Consider the following 19,433-nt stretch of genomic DNA (forward strand, 5'->3'; position numbering starts at 1 on the left):
GAGTGTGTGTTTCCTCTAATTGAGCATTTGATGAGGACCAATGTGTCATCCACGTGTCAGATCATAGCTTTGGTTGGATCAAGGGAAGAGCTGTGTGTTCCGATCTTTGCATGACTGCAACCCCCACCAGCTTGGCAAGCAAACCAAGAACTGAAGATAAATTTGTTTTGCCTGAACAGCACCCTGTGGTAAATCATTGTGTGATAATAATGTTTTACATGGGAAAATCTATCCTAGCCCCTCTTCTTGCTCCTTTTGTTGCTATGCTTAGTTAATGACCCTTGTCTTTGACTCACCACCTGGTGAAAATAGGCCTTCTCTATTCCCTACCAAATTGCCTTTAATTGTTAAATCCTTCAATGGGATATCATAGTATTCTGTTTTCCAGTGGAAATAATAGTATCTCAGATCCCTCTTCTTAACCAAAGCTGCTTGCCTGATAGTCTGGGATCTGCACTATATACTCTGCATGGCTTTAATACCTAATCTGTAATGGAATGCCAGAATTACACAATTATTGTGCTTTAATTGCGATCTATCATTACTTTGTACAAATTTGTCGTCCCTTTGCTTTCGTGTATTTGACCCCTTTCTGAGCAGCACATTATTTCAGGTCTGTCAGCCAAATTTCTATCCGTGTTACTAGAAATCCTTATTCTACACGATCATATAGGTTTCTCGTGAGACATCTTAATGGTAATTTCTTTCCCATCTCGATTACAGTTTGCTTATATACTTTAACTGTAGCGTTTTAGTCTTTGCACTCAATTTTGCTAAATAGGGATATATCTGATTTCCATTGAAACTTTTCTTTATCTGAAATTATTAATAAAAGTCAAAAACAGATTTGCTTTCTTATTTATTGTGAGATGTTGGAATTTGAAAACAGGGAAATTTTGTTACAATTGTACAAAGTATTACTGATACTGCATTGGAGCATTGTGTGCAGCGTTGATCCCCGAATTTATTAAGGGATATATTGGCATTGGAGTCAGTTCGAAAGAGATGGAATAGCCTTATTCCTGAGATGAAGGGGTTCACTTATGAAGAATGGCTAACCAGTTATTACAGTTTCTAAGGAGATGATTCCACTAATAGGGTGATTGTGAACAAGAGGGCATTCATTTAAAACTGAAATTACTTTGATAATTTCTTCTGTGAAGGTAGTGAATGTCTGGAATTCTCTATCCCAAAGAATTATGGACTCTAGATCACTGAGAGTATTTAAAAAGGAAGTCGGTAGTTTTTTCAAAAATTGAAAATTTGAGAGCCGTGAGGACTTGCTATGAAAGAGGCATTGAAGCTGGGACAGATCAATGTGATCTTCTTGAATGATGGGACTGGCTTGAGCGCTTGACTGGCCTACTCTTGTTACTTATGTTCTTATGATTTCCCCCCTCTAGAACTGTTGTTTCATTCACTACCTATTTCTCCCTGTAAATTTGGTCCCGATGCCTCCTTATGTCAACAAATTTTATATTTGCTTCCCAGTTCAAACAACATTATCATTAACCCTTCATTATCCTTGTTACTTTACATATTTAGCTTAAATGTGTTTTGCTTGTTAAGTGATAGTTTGTTAATTCCTGATGAAGGGCTTATGCCAGAAACGTCGATTCCTCTGCTGTTCGGATGTTGCCTGACCTGCTGTCCTTTTCCAGCACCACACACTCAACCCTGTTTGTCCATTCATACCAATTTCAGCCAGAATTAAATTAAGCAATGCTTTTTCATTTGCGATAAGGTAAAACCATAAGTAAAAGTGATCATTAGAATTGTTAGAAAGGTATAGCTTTGCATTAGTTATTGCTATCTGATCCAGTCCTGCCTACACAAGAGGTATAATGCTGAGGAATGGAATGGATGCACTGTCTGTACAATAACAGAAGTCACACATCAGGTTATACTCCCAACAGGAGAAAGTGAGGTCTGCAGATGCTGGAGTATCAGAGCTGAAAATGTGTTGCTGGAAAAGTGCAGCAGGTCAGGCAGCATCCAAGGAACAGGAAATTCGACGTTTCGGGCAGTCACAATTTATTTGAAATCACAAGCTTTCTGAGCATTGACACTTCACCTGACAAAGAGACAATGCTCTGAAAGCTTACCATTCCAAATAAACCTGTTGGACGAGAACCTGGTGTCAATGTGACTTCTGACCTTGTCTACCCCAATCCAAAACTGTCTCTTAAACAGCATTAGACCTAGTTTAGTCAGGGTTAACACAAGTTTTGATCTAGGGATTGCTTAAGCTTCTTTACTATCTAGAGTATTTGAACTCTAAATATTGTCAATTTTCTGTTTGTTTTGAAAGTTTTTTTGACTTCCTTGGATGAGATTGTCAGTTAACATTGGAATTGAATACAACTTGTGATTTGAATTTGCACAAAGTTTGAACTCCTAAAACTCCTTAAAAAACGTAAACTTAGGAGTGTTGTATCGATTGGAGAGAGAGGATGTTTATTGTGTTAAGTTTAGAGCATGTATCATGGAAATAATAGTGCTATGCAGTCTCAATTTAATGTCAGATTTTTCTAATTTTCTGCAATCATTAATATTGAAATTAATCTCTTACTTCCTTTTAGCTTCAGAGATGGAGCAACTTCAAATTAGCCCTGCGGCCATGTTAGAAGATGAGGTTAACTGGCTTGACAACTTTGAACCCACATGGACTGCAGAATCAGAGACCAGTGAGTCGGATAATGTTCTGCTTGCAGGGCATCTGCGGCTTATCAAAACACTACTGTCGCTCAGCGGCCCAGAGAAGGAATTACTTGGTAATTTAAATTTATTGTTACAATTACTAAATATGTGCATCAGATTATTGAATCCATCATCACATAATTCTCAGGAATTAAACTAGCAGAATTGTGATTTCTGTCTGTACATTTTATGGAAGTCTCTCCCCAGCATTTTGTTAATAATGCATCTACCTTTGGTGATCATTGCCTCATGCATTAACATCATCTTGTGTAAGAAGAATTTATAAGGAAACCTAAAATAACTGATCAAATTGATGTTGGTGTAACACTTCATACCTTTTGTTCCACAAGTAAATACTAGCTATGTTAGACATCAAAAATATGGAGACCAGCTCTGTCATGGGTTCAATTTGTTCTTTCTTGAGAGAGAATTAGTGGAAACTATCGCCTGTAGTATATTTATTTTACATTGGCAAAAACATTGGTGGTGGATATTGCCAATTGAGTGGGAATTGGAAATAAATGATTGGTTAAAGTACATGTATGTGTACCAAGATAATTTGAACCCAGTCAGCTAGAGAGCAGAAGTTGTATAAAGATGGTAACCAGATGGCAGGCTCATGTCATCCCTGATGTTTGGTTGCAGAATGGAATCTGCAGTACTTAGAATCAGGTGGCATGATTTTGAACTGTAGAAGCAAATAAACTGAGAATTGTCTTTAAGAAAAGCACCCATTTTGATCAGAATGCTTTATGAAGGATTGCAAACATTCTCAGCAAATGAATGGAGTTACTGTAAATAGGCAAAAATAAAAAGCTATTTGGGCAGTACGGTGGCACAGTGGTTAGCACTGCTGCCTCACAGCGCCAGAGACCCGGGTTCAATTCCCGTCTCAGGCGACTGACTGTTTGGAGTTTGCACGTTCTCCCTGTGTCTGCGTAGGTTTCCTCCAGGTGCTCTGGTTTCCTCCCACAGTCCAAAAATGTGCAGGTCAGGTGAATTGGCCATGCTAAATTGCCCGTAATGTTAGGTAAGGGGTAAATGTAGGGGTATGGGTGGGTTGCACTTCGGCGCGTTGGTGTGGACTTATTGGGCCGAAGGACTTTTTTCCACACTAAGTAATCTAATCTAATCTAATCTAATGTTCCTTGAGTGAATTAATCTTCATAGAATCCCTACAGTGTGGAAACAGACCATTTGGCCCAACAAGTCCACACCAACCCTCCAAAGATTAACCCACCCAAACCCATTCTGGTACCTTATTACTCTATATTTACCCCTGACTAATGCACCTAACCTACACATCCCTGAATGCTATGGGCATTTTAGCATGGCCAATTCACCTAACCTACACATCCCTGAATGCTATGGGCATTTTAGCATGGCCAATTCACCTAACCTACACATCCCTGAATGCTTTGGGCAATTTAGCATGGCCAATTCACCTAATCTGCACAGGGTGATAGCCAGAATTCCTGGAGGAAACCCATGCTGACACATGGAGAATGTGCAAACTTTACACACAGTCGCCCAAGGCTAGAATTGAACCCAGGTCCCTGGCATTGTGTGGCAGCAGTGTTAACCGCTGAGCCACTATCCCACCTTGCACAATTACCTTTGAGATTTCTCAATTAGCTGAAACTTCTTTCATGTTTTATTTCATTTTTTTAAATGACAAAAAAAATCTGTAGTTCTTTGCCATGAGATGGTGATATAATTGATGTGATTTTAACTCAAATAAAAACTTTACACCTTCTTACTGTCACATTGCTAAAATCCTGCCTTCCCATCCCTTTGAGACTTAGCAATATTCAAATAAACAGTACAATTAATTTACAAGTCTTTTTGTCCGCAGTAAATTCAAGTTATATAAGTAATGTCACAGTAGAAGGGCATTAGTTTCATGGCTATACAACTGCCTACAACTCCGATGGAGTCTTCCCCCATAATGCCTGCCACATCGCTGTATGATTCTGTCTCTGGTACCAGAATTACCAGTTGCTTTTCTAAACACCTGATGGATGATCTGTGTAGTGGCAATGCTGTAGACTGAGCCCTTGGTCCTCTTTTTATTAACTGAGGCCCTCAATTGCCTTCCCAGAATAATACGTTTGAATCGGGCAACAAAACCCTCACTTTGACTATCATTGTGTGTGTCTGACTTCCTTTGCGATTTTCCTCCATTCTTTATTGTTGAGACCATCACTATTTTGCTTTTATTTTATTCCATTTGCTTTGGAACTGAGTTGCAGGCAAGAATTGAACTTTGAACAGCAGCTCTTTTTTTTAGATGTGGAAAAAACAAAAGACTGATGATTGCTGTTGTACACAGGCCTGGAAAGATGATGCAGGTTAATTACTTGTAGACAATTCTAAAGACTACACAATTCGGTACCAAGGTTTGGTTATGCTCAGGGACTGGCAACTAGTTAAATCAATCAAAGGAGGACCAGTGCCAGCTAGCAAATGATTAGAGTGTTGGAAAAGAAAGGAGAAAAAAGTGATCTGACTCTGACTGGGATTTGGGCAGGAAGCAATTTTACTTTGAAAGCTGTGAGAATGGGTTTGGTTTTGTTTGATTTTAATCTCTCTATTTATTCTCCAGTTATTTAAAGTTTTGAGAAGAGGTTCCCAGTTGTATGAAATAATTTCAAGTTTCCTGAGGTCTGCAGACGTTGTTTGCATTGAATGGTGACTTCCGAATTCACGCAAAATATGCAGTCTTGCATTCCTGTAATGAAACCCATCTTCCAAGGATTTCATGAAGGCCTGGTATTCATACAGTTACTAAAATAACAGTTACGAATATGCAGTGACTTCAAAATTGCTAATTTTTTCCTGACCAGACTTCATGAATAACAAATAACTGACACCAATATTGTTTATAGCTTAAACATAAATCAACAATTTATTATTAATACTGTAAATCTAGCAGCACTGAGTTAAACAACAAGGTAATCTAATGCGTATGATTTAAACCCAATCTTCTTTGATAATAGCCCCACACTCGCACACAGTTAGGAGATAAATTTTAAAAAAGCAAAGTTGTAATTTGCCAATTCACTTAAGCAGTTTTGAATGATAGTTAATAAACCTTCATGCAATCCTTGGGTAATGAGCTGTTCACAAGCATCAGGGACGGTACAACTTGCTTGAATTCTAAAGACACTGATCAATGCAAACAATTTTCATGAACTGCTGGAGATTTGTACTTGTGACTTCCACTGAGGTCCTTTTCTCATCTTTCAATAATTCAATAGCAGGAGGATAACTACAGAACAGCTAAAGCTTCATCTATCAGCTTTCACAGGCAAACTGCCTTCTGCTCAAAACCCAGTCTTAACCAGTTCAATTTATGCATTCTTGTTCTTCAGCATTTTATTTTTGAATGGCAAGCACTGACCTCTCTTTAATTGACCATTTTAACATCCAAGCAGTTGTTACTCCTTGAACATAATACAGTTTAAGTGCCAAAATATCTGCAGTATTCTTTTAATAATAATCAACCTACAATTGACTTGCCAGACCAGTTCCCATAAACAAACTGTCCTTTCCTTTTATAAAAAAAAAGTAAGGTGCTGCTCAAAGACCAAAGTTCAACACTCAGCTTCAGTTCAAGGTTTGTGCTAAGTTCAGTTCATAGTTCAAAACCAAAAATATGGGGAATAAAAGGCTAACAGTGATGTTCCTGAAAAATCTGGTTAGGAACTATTGAGTGATTGTTGAGGGTCATTGAATATTTTAAATTGACTATACAAATCCAGTGATACTGAAGCTGATTTAATTTGGCTTGCTTTCCCTGTGTTGTAACACTGTCATATTAACAGCACCAAAGAAGTGAGTTGTATGCATTTAAACTATCTTTGACTGAGAAACAAATGATTACCCAAATAATACAACTTCATGCTACCATCAACCACAAAATTACTTTTGTGATTATTTAGCTTTGTTTTTGCAATCACATATAACCTTTCTGATCTTGAACTTAAATCAAGTTTTGGAGTATATTGAAATGGTAAGATTTGTATTATAAAAGCAAAATACTGTGGATTCTGGACGTCTGAAATAAAAGCTGCACCTGTGGAGAGAGAATTTGAGTTAACATTTGAAACCATCGTCTTCCTTTTGAAATTGTGTAGTTAATAATTTGGTCCCTCACTGCAAGGGAGAGGTTCTTAATGCAGCATAACTTTATGTCCAGCTTCTTAAAGAGGCATGTTTAAAAAAAAACTAAGAATTTATTTTACCTTATAAACCAGGATACAAATTTAACGAGGTGCAATTTTAGTCATTGCACTCCAGTAACTCTTAATCAAAAGTACCATTTCCAATGTCTACTTCCATGTCAATACGAAGAATAACCAGAACTCATCGAAAGAAATGTCTAACTCCATCTGATTCTTAGTCAAATCCTGGGAAGTAAAAGCTACATTTTCTTTTGTAATTCTATGCTCACTGAACCAACAAATACCTCCTGAAACAAGAAAAGTTACATTTTGTTCATCGCCCCTGCCCTTTCATGGATCTGTCTAATCTGTCTGTGTAATTTTCAGAACAAATATTTTGATTCAGTCAGTTGGAAGACTAGAATATCTATTGGTTGTTCATTGTTCTCAATGTTCAAATCACTAGTTTCCAATGTGACATGACCCATTTGATTACAACTCCCCCAACTTTTTATTTCACCATCAGATAATTTTATTTCATTGGGGCCAACGAGGCAAGTTTGGAATACCTTTTTTAAGTTCCCTACAGCATGGAAACAGGTCTTTCGGCCCAACAAGTCGGCACCGACCCTCTGAAGAGTAACCCATGCAGACCCATTCCCCTATCCTATATTTACCCCTGATTAATGGACCTAACATTATGGGCAATTTAGCACAGCTAATTCACTTGACCTGCGCAACTTTGGATTGAGAGAGGAAACCAGAGCACCCGGAGGAAACCCACACAGACACTGGGAGAATGTGCAAACTCCATACGGACAGTTGCACGAGGCAGGACTCGAACCCAGGTCCCTGGTGCTGTGAGGCAGCAGTGCTAACCACTGAGCCACCATACCGTCTTTTGATCTCTCTAAACTGATGTTTTGTGTGCAGGACCATCATTAATCAAACAGCTCATGGAAGACTTCTTGTTCCGTGCTTCAAAAATCATCTTGACCAGCAGCAGTCCAGCTGGGAGTTGCTCAGTTAGTCAACAGGATTTTCATCCAAAGTATGTAAGCTCAGCTCTTTTTATTAGTGCTTACAATAACTGGGTAGTTTGCTCTGACTGATTTCATAACTTGTCCCACCTTCAGGTGAAATCTTGACTTTTTTTAAATTGAAGTTGTTCAGCACTCAACCCTCAATTTCTGTCTACAGTGCATCTTAAAGTTCAAAGATTGTGTTGTATTTCTTCAGCTCACATTGCTGTCTTTTGACTAGATTTCACCTGAAGATTTTGAATGCTAAAAATTAACATCATTCTGCCTCTGATTTTCCAGATGCAGTACAGTCAATAGTCGACTTGCTGCTTATGAGGTGCTGGTTATGTTAGCAGACAGCTCTTTGAGTAACCTTCAGCTTATCTCCAACGAACTTCTATCAATGCATCATCAATTTGATCCTGCACTCACAAAGGAGTTTGAGGTCAGTGAAGTACTTGCTCTCTTGTCTTTTTCTTCCATAATAGTATGAAATATTAGCATATGTTTGATTGGTCACCTCAAAGCATATTAATTTTCCTTTTTTTATTGTTGTACTTTTCTCTTTGAAGGAAACCAAAAACTAGTCAGGATATGGTAAGCATAAGGAATGGAACAGGCAGTTTACAATCTGCAATACAGCACATTGCAGCACTGACCAAAAATGAAAGCTTCCATACATTATTGCTGTAGTTATCATCCATGACCTGCCTTTTCTCTTTCCCAGTATGAAACCTCCATCTCCTATTCCACTAGGATTTTACAGCATGAGTAATGAATTGCAAAACTAATGTATATTTCATTCACCTGTTTTTCCTTCCTTAGCTTTCTATTAAACCTTTCTCAGTCATGGGTTTCTTGATTAAGCAGCATTCCCTAAATAGAGTTGGAAACTACATAAATAAGGAATAATGTTTTTTTTGAAAATTTAAGATAAAGTATCATAGCTGAGAACCTGAACATACATTTTTAAGTTAAAAATCACACAAGACCAGGTTATAGTCCAACAGGTTTAATTGGAAGCACACTAGTTTTCGGAGCGATGCTCCTTCATCAGGTGATAGTGGAGGGCTCAATCCCAACACAGAATTTATAGCAAAAATTTACAATGTGATGTAACTGAAATTCAATATTGAAAAATTGATTGACTGTTGAGCCTTTCATCTGTTAGAATACAGTGATAATTTCACTTCCTTCATGTGTAAATCACAAAACCTATGTTTTAGAAAGTTGCATTCTCTGGTTAGCTGTTAACAATGGTGATAGCTAGACAATATGTTGAAGGTGTTGACTCCCCTGTGTTCTCTGTCTATGCCATGATGTTTAGATTGATTCTAATCTAAAAAGTGAGATAACGGAGTTCCACATGAATGCATGCAGTTTTTGAGCAAAGCCAACACACCGGGACGTCCCATCGTGTAGGGCAATGGGACCCTATGTGAGAATCTCTCCAGCTATGTGGAAGGCACCTTGAAATCTATCATACAGGGGATCTCCAGCTTCTGTCGCGACACTATGGATTTCTTACAGAAACTCAGCACCCATGGACCAGTTGAACTGGGAACATTCCTCTCACAATGGACGTTTCCGCACTCTACAACCAGCATCCCCCACAATGATGGCATCGCAGCAACAGCCTCAACTGCCAGTCTCCAAACACCATCCTACAACTCATCTGCTTTATCCTTGATCACAACATCTTCACCTTTGACAACCAGTTCTTCATCCAGACCCACGGAACAGCCATGGGGACCAAATTTGCACCCCAATATGCCAACATTTTTATGCACATGTTCGACCAAGACTTCTTCTCTATGCAGGATCTCCAACCAACATTGTACACCAGATACATTGACGACATTTTCTTCTTCTGGACCCATGGCGAGGAGTCACTGATAAAACTACACAGTGACATCAACAAGTTTCATCCCTCCATCAAACTCACCATGGAATACTCTCGACTATCTGTCTCATTCTTGGACACATGCGTCTCCATCAAGAATGGACACCTCAGCACCACATTCTACCGCAAACCTCACAGGCAACCTCACAATGCTACACTTCTCCAGCTTCCACCCAAAACATATTAAAACAGCCTTCTCCTATGGACAAGCCCTATGAGTACACCGGATCTGCTCAGATGAGTAGGAATGTGATGGACACCTGGAAGTATTCAAAGATGCCCTCACAAGAACTGGGTACGATGCTCAACTCATCGACCGCCAGTTCTGACGTGCCACAGCAAGGAACCGTAATGACCACCTCAGGAGACAGACATGTGCTGCAACCGACAGGGTACCCTTCATTGTTCAGTATTTCCCAGGAGCTGAAAAACTACAACCATATTCTTCGAAACCTGCAACACATTGTCAATGAGGATGAGCACCTCATCAAGACCTTCCCCACACCTCCACTACTTGCCTTTAAACAACCTCTAAACCTCAAACAGATCGTTGTTCGTAGCAAGCTGCCCGGCTCTCAGGGCAACTCCATACAACCCTGTCATGGTAGACGCTGCAAGACGTGTCAAAGTGTGGACATAGATACCCCCATTACGCGTGGGGACACCTCCCACCTTGTACATGGCAGGTACTCGTGTGACTCAGGCAACGTTGTCTATCTTATCCGTTGCAGGCAAGGATGCCCGGAGGCATGGTACATTGGGGAAACTGAGCAAAGGCTACGACAACGGATGAATGGGCACTGCACAACAATCAACAGACAGGAGGGTTCCCTCCCAGTTGGGGAACACTTCAGTGGTCTAGGACATTCAGCCTCGGACCTTCGGGTGACCATCCTCCAAGGTGGATTTCGGGACAGGCAGCAGAGAAAGGTGGCTGAGCTGAGGCTGATAGCTAAGTTCGGTACCCATAAGGAGGGCCTCAACCGGGACTTTGGGTTCATGTCACATTACAGGTGACCACCATTGCACTATACACACACACAGATACTCCTGCGCACACGCACATGCACATAGACACACACATACTCCCACAATCTCACATGCACACCCTCACAGACTTAAGACACTCTGCACTCAATACACACACACATACACTTTCAACCCCCACCCCAGACACACACACAGACCCACATGCACACATATATTTTGTGGGGTGAATTTGTACTTTCAGGGTTACATTATACTTTGCTCAAAAACTGCATGCGTTCATGTAGAACTCCGATATCTCACTTTTTAGATTAGAATCAATCTAAACATCATGGCATAGACAGAGAACACAGGGGAGTCAACACCTTCAACATATTGTCTAGCTATCACCATTGTTAACAGCTAACCAGAGAATGCAACTTTCTAAAACAAAGGTTTTGTGATTTACACATGAAAGAAGTGAAATTATCACTGTATTCTAACAGATGAAAGGCTTAACAGTCAATCAGTTTTTCAATATATAATTTCAATTACATCACACTGTAAATTCTTGCTATAAATTCTGTGTTGGGATTGAGCCCTCCACTATCACCTGATGAAGGAGCGTCGCTCCGAAAGCTAGTGTGCTTTCAATTAAACCTGTTGGACTATAACCTGGTGTTGTGTGATTTTTTAAGTTTGTACACCTCAGTCCAACACCGGCATCTCCAAATCATGAATACATTTTTTAAAAAGTTATAAAATGTCAGCGCCATCATGTTTGCCTCAAAACAAGTATTTGTATTGCAAACGTTGATTTTTGTAAAGCTAGAGGATAGAGTTGCAATTATTTCATTCATAATCTTTGTCTTTTTATATTGTTTCTCTTCTTATTTAAGATTTCAGTTTTTTGAAATTGAAGTTGTTCAGCCCTCAACCCTCAATTTCTGTCTACAGTGCATTTTAAAGTTCAAAGATTGTGTTGTATTTCTTCAGCTCACATTGCTGTCTTCGTTTTCTGATATGTTACCTTAAGACTTAACCTGAAATCCTTATTTTTGCCAGAAATTTAATTTATCCTGTTGGAGTTATTTTAAAATTAGCAATGACATGGAGATGTCAGTGTTGAACTGCGTGAACAAAGTCAGAAGTCACATGACACCAGGTTTTAGAGCAACAGGTTTATTTAAAATCACAAGCTTTCAGAGTGCTTCTCCTTTGTTGTGTGAAGTTAACTTGGTGGACTATAACCTGGTGTCATATAACTTCTGGCTTCAAAACTAGCAGCAACTGAATTTCTCTCAATTATTAGTCAAGTCTATGATGTTTTATATTTATTAAATTGTTAATTTTGTTATTTATACCTGGTACTTTTGTATTTAGTACTTGCCACCTGTTGATAGCCGCTCTGTCTCTGGATTTGTGGGATTGAAGAATGGAGGAGCCACATGCTACATGAATGCAGTATTTCAACAACTTTACATGCAGCCTGGATTACCAGAGGTATGGGTGTTTTAACTGTCTATTTCTGTTTAGTTTTCCTCAACTGAGTCCACATGGGCAGATATATAATTCGATGTTTCGCAAGGAATGTCTGCTAGTAGATGAAAATGAGACCCATTCCTTGACAATGTTCACTTTCTCCTCCTTGATAGTGCAGACAGGTTTATGATTCAGGAATGACAGGTGCAAATATTGTCCTCACTTCTTTAATAAGAATCATTTTTGAATAGTTTTGTTCTAGTTCAAATTTTAATATGCACTAGAATATTAATTTGGAATGTTGTTCCCACTGTCTAGTTACACTGCAGAAAAAGGCCTATTATGTCTGCGCTCCAGGAACTTTATGACTTAGTCCTCTCTTTTCTACAGGAAAATATCACACACAACACTGCCTTGTCCGATCTGTCGCAAATGTGAAATTATCAATGACCTAATCTTTGCAGCTTTTTTGAGAATTTCTAATTATTGAAATCCATTGTCTTTTATGAAAATTCATCACTAAAGGGATGGTGGTTCCTGCCTTTGATCGTCAACATATTGAATTTTCTAACTGGCACTCTGTGAAAGGGAAATACTAAACAAAAATAATGAGTGAATGTATTTCAACAATTATGTTCTGTTTTTAGGCGCATGTTATTTTGAACTCATTTTTTGGAAAGCTGTGCAAAAGTAATTAAAAATGGTAATTAAATTTTTGAAGTAGAGAATTAAATTATTTTTAAAAAATGTTTGGGTTCGTAGTTTGAATCTGAAGCTTGCACTCTTTCCTAAACAGAGTTTGTACTTAAAGTCAAATCCACTAAGAAAGTAAAATAAATCAGTTTTGATGCAAGCGCCCTATTGCCAACAGCTATTAGATATCAAACTCAATAGGCCAGCCCTTTTCTGATACTATCCATGGCTTCAAGCAATTACGATTAGCTTCACCATTTATTTTGGTACAGATTGATGTCAGACTTTAAAGTTCAATACCTTGATCAAGCTACACCATGGCCAGTTCATAAATTTCCAAATGGATGACATGGAGGCAGCAACTTAAGGCATACTTATCTTAATCTTTATTGCTTCACAAATGTATCCCCTGTACAGATGATCAATGCATGTGCCAAATAATCAAAGGAAAGATTTGAAAACCAAATGTTGTAAATAATTCCTTTTTTTCATATCCTCCCAAGTAGTTGGTAGCCAAAAAAGGCACACAGGGACCATGGGGCATCTAGAGATGGAGAATAAATGTAACCCAAATCTTTAAAGTGATAACATTTAATAGATTCTGCACAGTAATAAACAGAAAAAGAATGATGGCCTTAGTGTAGATTTCGCTCTCCTTTTGACTTTTCTCCCCTTCTTACAGGCAATGCTATCAGTGGATGATGACGATGATGAGAATCCAGAAGAGAATGTTTTCTATCAGGTTCAGTCCCTCTTTGGGCACTTGATGGAAAGCAAATTACAATATTATGTCCCAGAGACTTTCTGGAAGGTGAGAAACTTGGAAATAATATAGACTCTTACACTCAGTAATTAATTAATTGGACTTTTTTTTAGCAAATACACAAGATGTTGTTTTGAAAACTATTTAGTGTTTGAAAATAACATCCTAATTTAACATTGTTGATATGGACATTAGTTTAAGAATTTTGCCTTACATTCTATTCAGCTCTATCGCAGTTCTGAATCTAACACTGGTCCTGAACATGTGTGTTAGTTGCCAAGCTAAGAATACAAAACAGAAATATTTGACAAAACAGGCGATTTCAAACCAGATGTAACTTGACTTATTTGTCACTCAATTGCAGAATAAGCTGTCATCAGTAGTAATGAATGTGCACTACAAGGTAAAGTCATCATACCAAATGCTGTCTCAGAGAGAGACAAATGGTGGTGGTTTAACCTGAGGGTCACGAGGTTAGATGTTGAGAAGGGGAGTGCTTCATGGTAACTTCAGCCAGTGCGGGAATTGAACGCATTGTATTGGCATCACCCTGCATCACAAAGTAACCATCTAGCCAACTGACCAATCCCTAAACAGCAGGGAGAACATTGATTTAGCACCAGAGAATGAATAAAGTGTAAACGGCCTGGGCTCTGAGTGCAAATTTTAATTAAAGCAGACGTTTTCCAGAAGTTGCTGGAAAAACTCAGCAGGTCTTGCAGCATCTTTAAAGAGCAAACAGCTTTAATGTTTTGAGTCCAGTGACCTTCCTAAGGATTTTATATCTGCCAAATCAAAAGCAGATAAGAAAAATGCAACCAAACATAAATGTTTTATTCATCCAGTACTTTGTCTCATTCTCAAGATATGAGTGCTGTGCAACAAACTAATTACTTCAAAGTGTAATCGCAATAATATATTGATTATGAAACTGACTCAGTAGTATATAGAAATGTTGACCAGTATTATATAATTGAATATTGTAGGACTATATCTTGGAATTAAACTTAATACTCCCAGTGTGCAGTAAATTGGGAATTATGCTGGGATAAAATGGCATCAAGCCTTCTTTCTGATTAACAAAACTCTTCTAAACTAAATAGAGTTCATTACCATCATTCCATAAATTTTGTTGGCACTGAGCTATACCTCAAATGTTAACTAACTGAATGACGAAACAATGCATTTATCCCTTCCTTTCTACTCTTTTTTTTTAAGCGATGGCTTTCTGAGGTGTGGCTGAGTGCAGACAACTTTTACTATTTCTGTGTGAACCTTTACCGTATGTGTCAGTGGATTGTTTAACCTTGAGAAGACACAACAATCTGTGCCTCTTTGACTTCAGCTTTGCTTACAATGCCTGCTTGTTGCACTGAATTTCCTTTAAGGCTGCTGTGCATGTATATGTCTAAAAAGATGTTGGTTTTTTTTTTAATCATTCAATCAGAATTCCTACAGTGCGGAAGCAGGCCCTTCGGCCCAACAAGGTCACTCCGACACTCTGAAGAGTAACTCACCCAGACTCATTCCCCGACTACTTTATATTTACCCCTGAATAATGCACCTAACTTACTCATCCCTGAACACTATGGGCAATTTAGCATGGTCTATTCACCTAACCTGTGCATCTTTATATTGTGGGAGGAAACTGGAGCACCCAGAAGAAACCCACGCAGACACTGGGAGAACGTGCAAACTCTACACAGACAGTTGCAGGGAAGGGGAATCGAACCCAGGTCACTGGTGCTGTGAGGCAACAGTGCTAACCACTAAGCCACACTATGTGCAGGCTGTTTGTTTCTTCTGTAGAACATTCCCATTGCTATGCAACTGTGCATCTCATGCAGTTTGGAGGCAGTATTGATCACAAATCCAAATCCATTTTGCCACTTAATGTTCATTCTCTTTCCCATTGTAATTATTTGATACATATTTGGAATCGGATCACTGGCTTCAATTCACATTTCACATTTTCCCCATTCAATATTTTCCTGGCTGAGGTAACCAGCATATTCCAAAGATTAATCCTGAGGACTTGCATTCTCTCTATGCCACTGTTCAGCAACAAACATATTGTGTAACTACAGCTCCATAATTGTCGTTGACCCTTCCCCTTCATTTTTGAGAACCATCTCTATTATAATCTCCTGTGCCCAAGAAATTAACTTGACTGTACCCAAGGCTTGATACCTAGTTACCTCCTTTATTTTTATGCTACTTCTCAGTTAGAACAATGTAGATCAATTTCTATCTCTATGCTGATGCCATTCGGTGTTATGGTTTTTCTACTTCAACTGTCCATCCAACAAAATGATGAGCCCTAATTTCCTCCAGCTTAATATCATCAAATTTTGATGCATCCTGACAAGGTTCCTGAAAATCTTATATGGCTCTGACATTGAGTGCATGAAACTTTCCATCTACCAACTCTTAATTGTGTTCTCAGCTAATTTCCCAAGCATGATAACTAAAACATTCCCAATATTGTTACTTCCCCCACACATTATTCACCTCTGAGTTTGATGCCAAAATTTTAGCTTTTTCTTTTACACCTTGTTGATTTCTTGTATTTTGCCTGCAAGACAACCTTGCTTCATTCTCCACATGAGGCACCTCTTCCAAAATACTGTAAAACAGGTCCTCATCTGCACCCCATCACTTTCACCCAAGGCAAATGTTAATGTACCACAACAGCAAGCTCCAGTAGTTTTCCCAATAAGTTAATGTGAATGTCCATGTGCTTGCCTTCAAATCTGTCCCTGCACTTGTTTGCACTGTACCATAATAGTTTTCAACTGTGTTGATACTAGATTAGGTCATTGGAAGAAATTAATCAAATGGCCTTTTCCCATTTCATGATACATTCTGGCACTTCCACTTTCGTCAGCACTAAATTCTTAGTTAAAACCCTGTCATTTTGACATTGAGTTTTTGCTAGTTCACTTCTCACACAGGAGGAAAAAAATTGAATGAATCCCAGTCAGAAATCTATTTGCTGAATGCACAGCAACACGGGAACCTGAAGCCATTTGCCCGACTTACGTCTTTACTGAGTTATGTTATTTTTTGAAAGAAGAAAAGTAAGATAAATGGTCGTCTGACTTGCAAAATAAACTGTTTTCCAGATAATATTTACAGCAGATGTTGAGTATTAATTCTTGGGATCCCTACATATTCTCTTCTCAGATTTTTAAACTCTGGAATAAGGAGCTGTATGTACGTGAACAACAAGATGCATATGAGTTTTTTACCAGTCTAATAGACCAGTTGGATGAGCACCTTAAGGTAGGTATATAACAGCACTTCGGCACATTCAGAATCCTCATATGTTTTCATGATACAACTCTCAATACTTTGGTGTCGTGGCAGAAACTTGGACGTGAACAGTTTTTCAAGAACACTTTCCAGGGCGTCTTCTCTGATCAGAAAATCTGCAAAGATTGTCCTCACAGGTGAGTAGCTTTACCCCCATGTAGGTTACAAACAAGTATTTCAAGGAAATGGATACCAACCCTATGTTTTAATGGATTATAAATTTTTATTTAGTAAGGAGTTCTGCAGCTTAATCTTTGCAATGTTTTTGGAATGTGGAGGAGGAATTTTTTTTGTCTCAGATCTTCTGTTTTGTGTTCAGTGCAAATGACAATTTAATTTGTACTGTCACTATTTTCTGGGAGAACCTCTCAAACCTGGGTGCAGGGTTCAGCAGGGATACAAGATTAGGAGACAAATTGTTGAGTGTGATTCCAGCATAGCTGTGACTCCTTTCATTTGTCATACCTTAAGGGACATGTCTTCAGTTTATGTCTTCAATTCACTGAATTACTTTGTTTTAAATGTACCTGTCAGCCCTAAAACTATACAATCTCCCCTGGCTGATGGTGCCAAACTTCCTCAGATCCCTTCAGCTGTGTTCATCTCCTTCCCTCACATCCTTGCCCCTTTGCACTCAAGAATGCAGATTCTTCTGGCAGCAGCTTGGCAAGAGCCAGAGGATGAGTTTGGAATGGGGAAAAGGGAATGTGTGAAGACTTTGTAAAGAGGCACATCTGTTGGCCTCACTTTTTTTTTTGGTTGGGTGTTAGACTGTATAAACATTGTCATGCATTTGGTGGTGGTTATAAACATATCGTTGCAGGCATGATTTAACACTACAACTAATTTTACTTAATTAAATTGTTGAGCAGGTTTTTGATCTGTTATGCCAAATTCTTAACTATATCAGTGTAAAAATCAGTGTTGTCTATGGGTAAACAGTCCAAGTTTGTTTGGTTGGTTCTGGCCAATCATGGAATATTCTAGGTAGGTTAAAACCAGCAATTCGAAGATTAAATTTGCAGCATAAGAATTGATCATGTGCTTACTTGTGGGTTTCTTAATGGTTTCAACACCCATCAGCAATGAGAGTTGGAGGGTTGTTCCTTTATTGGATGATCTGGACCAGTGTGATTTTTAAAACTCTTTCTAGACCATTTCATGTTCATGCAAGTTCTTTTGATTTTCTGCCAAGTCACTGATAAGTTTACTAGGGGCAAAGGAATGCTGAATCTCTGGTAGACATTAGTTTCAGACTTTGACCAGCCAGCACCCTGCACATTCCTGAATTTGCCAGCTACTAACCTCAGTATAAACCTCTGCATTCCTTTGTGGTTACTATTTTAATGTTTTCTAAAACTCTCTGGTAGCAAAACTCCTGTAACCTGCGTAAAGCCACTCAGCTAATGAGGCTAAAAGGTATTCAAGACACAGTTTAAATTTGTGTTATTCTACCAATATAAAACATAATCCAAAACACTTCTCAAATGTCAAAATTTGACCTAGTGCCTTGAGAGCATTTGGGATTCCCAATTGCAGTGTTCATATGAAGCACAGATTTTCTTTTGGTCTTCCTCCAACATAGTGTGCTTGGAAATTGTCCACCTATAACAAAAATTATTCTTCTGGTGTGACCATCAAAAGAATTATTGTAAATTGCCAAGGCCTATTTAAACTTCAGTAGCAACACCCAAAAGTGCATGCTTGCATCTTATTTGGCACTTGACTCTGAAGATAAATGTCTAAAACTTGTTAACGTCAGAGCTAACAAATGCCAACTCGTTACCAGAGTAGATGTACTGCTTGTAACTTTGAGCCTCTACTCAATCTTTTCTGTAGATATGAGCGTGAGGAAGCATTCATGGCACTGAACCTAGGAGTGACGTCCTGCCAAAGCCTTGAGATATCACTGGATCAGTTCGTGAGAGGCGAGGTCCTTGAAGGAGGCAATGCGTACTACTGTGAGAAGTGTAAAGAAAAGGTAAAATTACTGAAGGTCATCCAGGTTTTTTATCAGTGTGTGGCAGTTTGTATTGAATTAAGCAAATTACTTTGATCGATACTTGATGCTGAGACAGCATTAGCGGACCTTGTTCCAAAACCTGTTTTCTACTTATTGCAAGAATTTAATGTGAAAAATTCAGCAACAAAGATTTGAAATTGTAAGTCTTGACATGATGAGAACATATCTGAAGTCTGCATGCTGTTGGTTTTGTACATTGAATTTGTTTAGATTATGCCCATCAAAACCTATGCAAGACCCAAAGACAACTGGAAAAAATTAGAGAGAAAAGATGTTGCAAGGCTGGAGAAGGATTTGAGAAAGAGGATGAGTTCAACCTTTTTGTAGGATAAGACCTCAATATTGTTTTTGAAAAACAGGATGGATAAACAAGCAGGACTTGGTAAGGGACAGGATACAG

The 19,433-nt window shown here is 38.6% G+C and overlaps 1 protein-coding gene across 2 annotated transcripts in view; it reads left to right on the forward strand.

The window, feature by feature from the left end:
- Positions 1-19,433, forward strand: part of usp24 (ubiquitin specific peptidase 24) — a 184,242-nt gene that overhangs the window by 114,924 nt on the left and 49,885 nt on the right. For both annotated transcript variants that reach the window (XM_060830532.1, XM_060830533.1), the window contains exons 39-46: positions 2,583-2,774; positions 7,800-7,917; positions 8,189-8,333; positions 12,141-12,260; positions 13,615-13,743; positions 16,882-16,980; positions 17,065-17,147; positions 18,850-18,991. In XM_060830532.1, the coding sequence (XP_060686515.1) occupies positions 2,583-2,774; positions 7,800-7,917; positions 8,189-8,333; positions 12,141-12,260; positions 13,615-13,743; positions 16,882-16,980; positions 17,065-17,147; positions 18,850-18,991 (1,028 nt within the window). The remainder of the gene's footprint in view (positions 1-2,582; positions 2,775-7,799; positions 7,918-8,188; positions 8,334-12,140; positions 12,261-13,614; positions 13,744-16,881; positions 16,981-17,064; positions 17,148-18,849; positions 18,992-19,433) is intronic.

This window comes from Hemiscyllium ocellatum, chromosome 9, assembly GCF_020745735.1.
Source record: "Hemiscyllium ocellatum isolate sHemOce1 chromosome 9, sHemOce1.pat.X.cur, whole genome shotgun sequence".
Lineage (NCBI taxonomy): Eukaryota > Metazoa > Chordata > Chondrichthyes > Orectolobiformes > Hemiscylliidae > Hemiscyllium > Hemiscyllium ocellatum.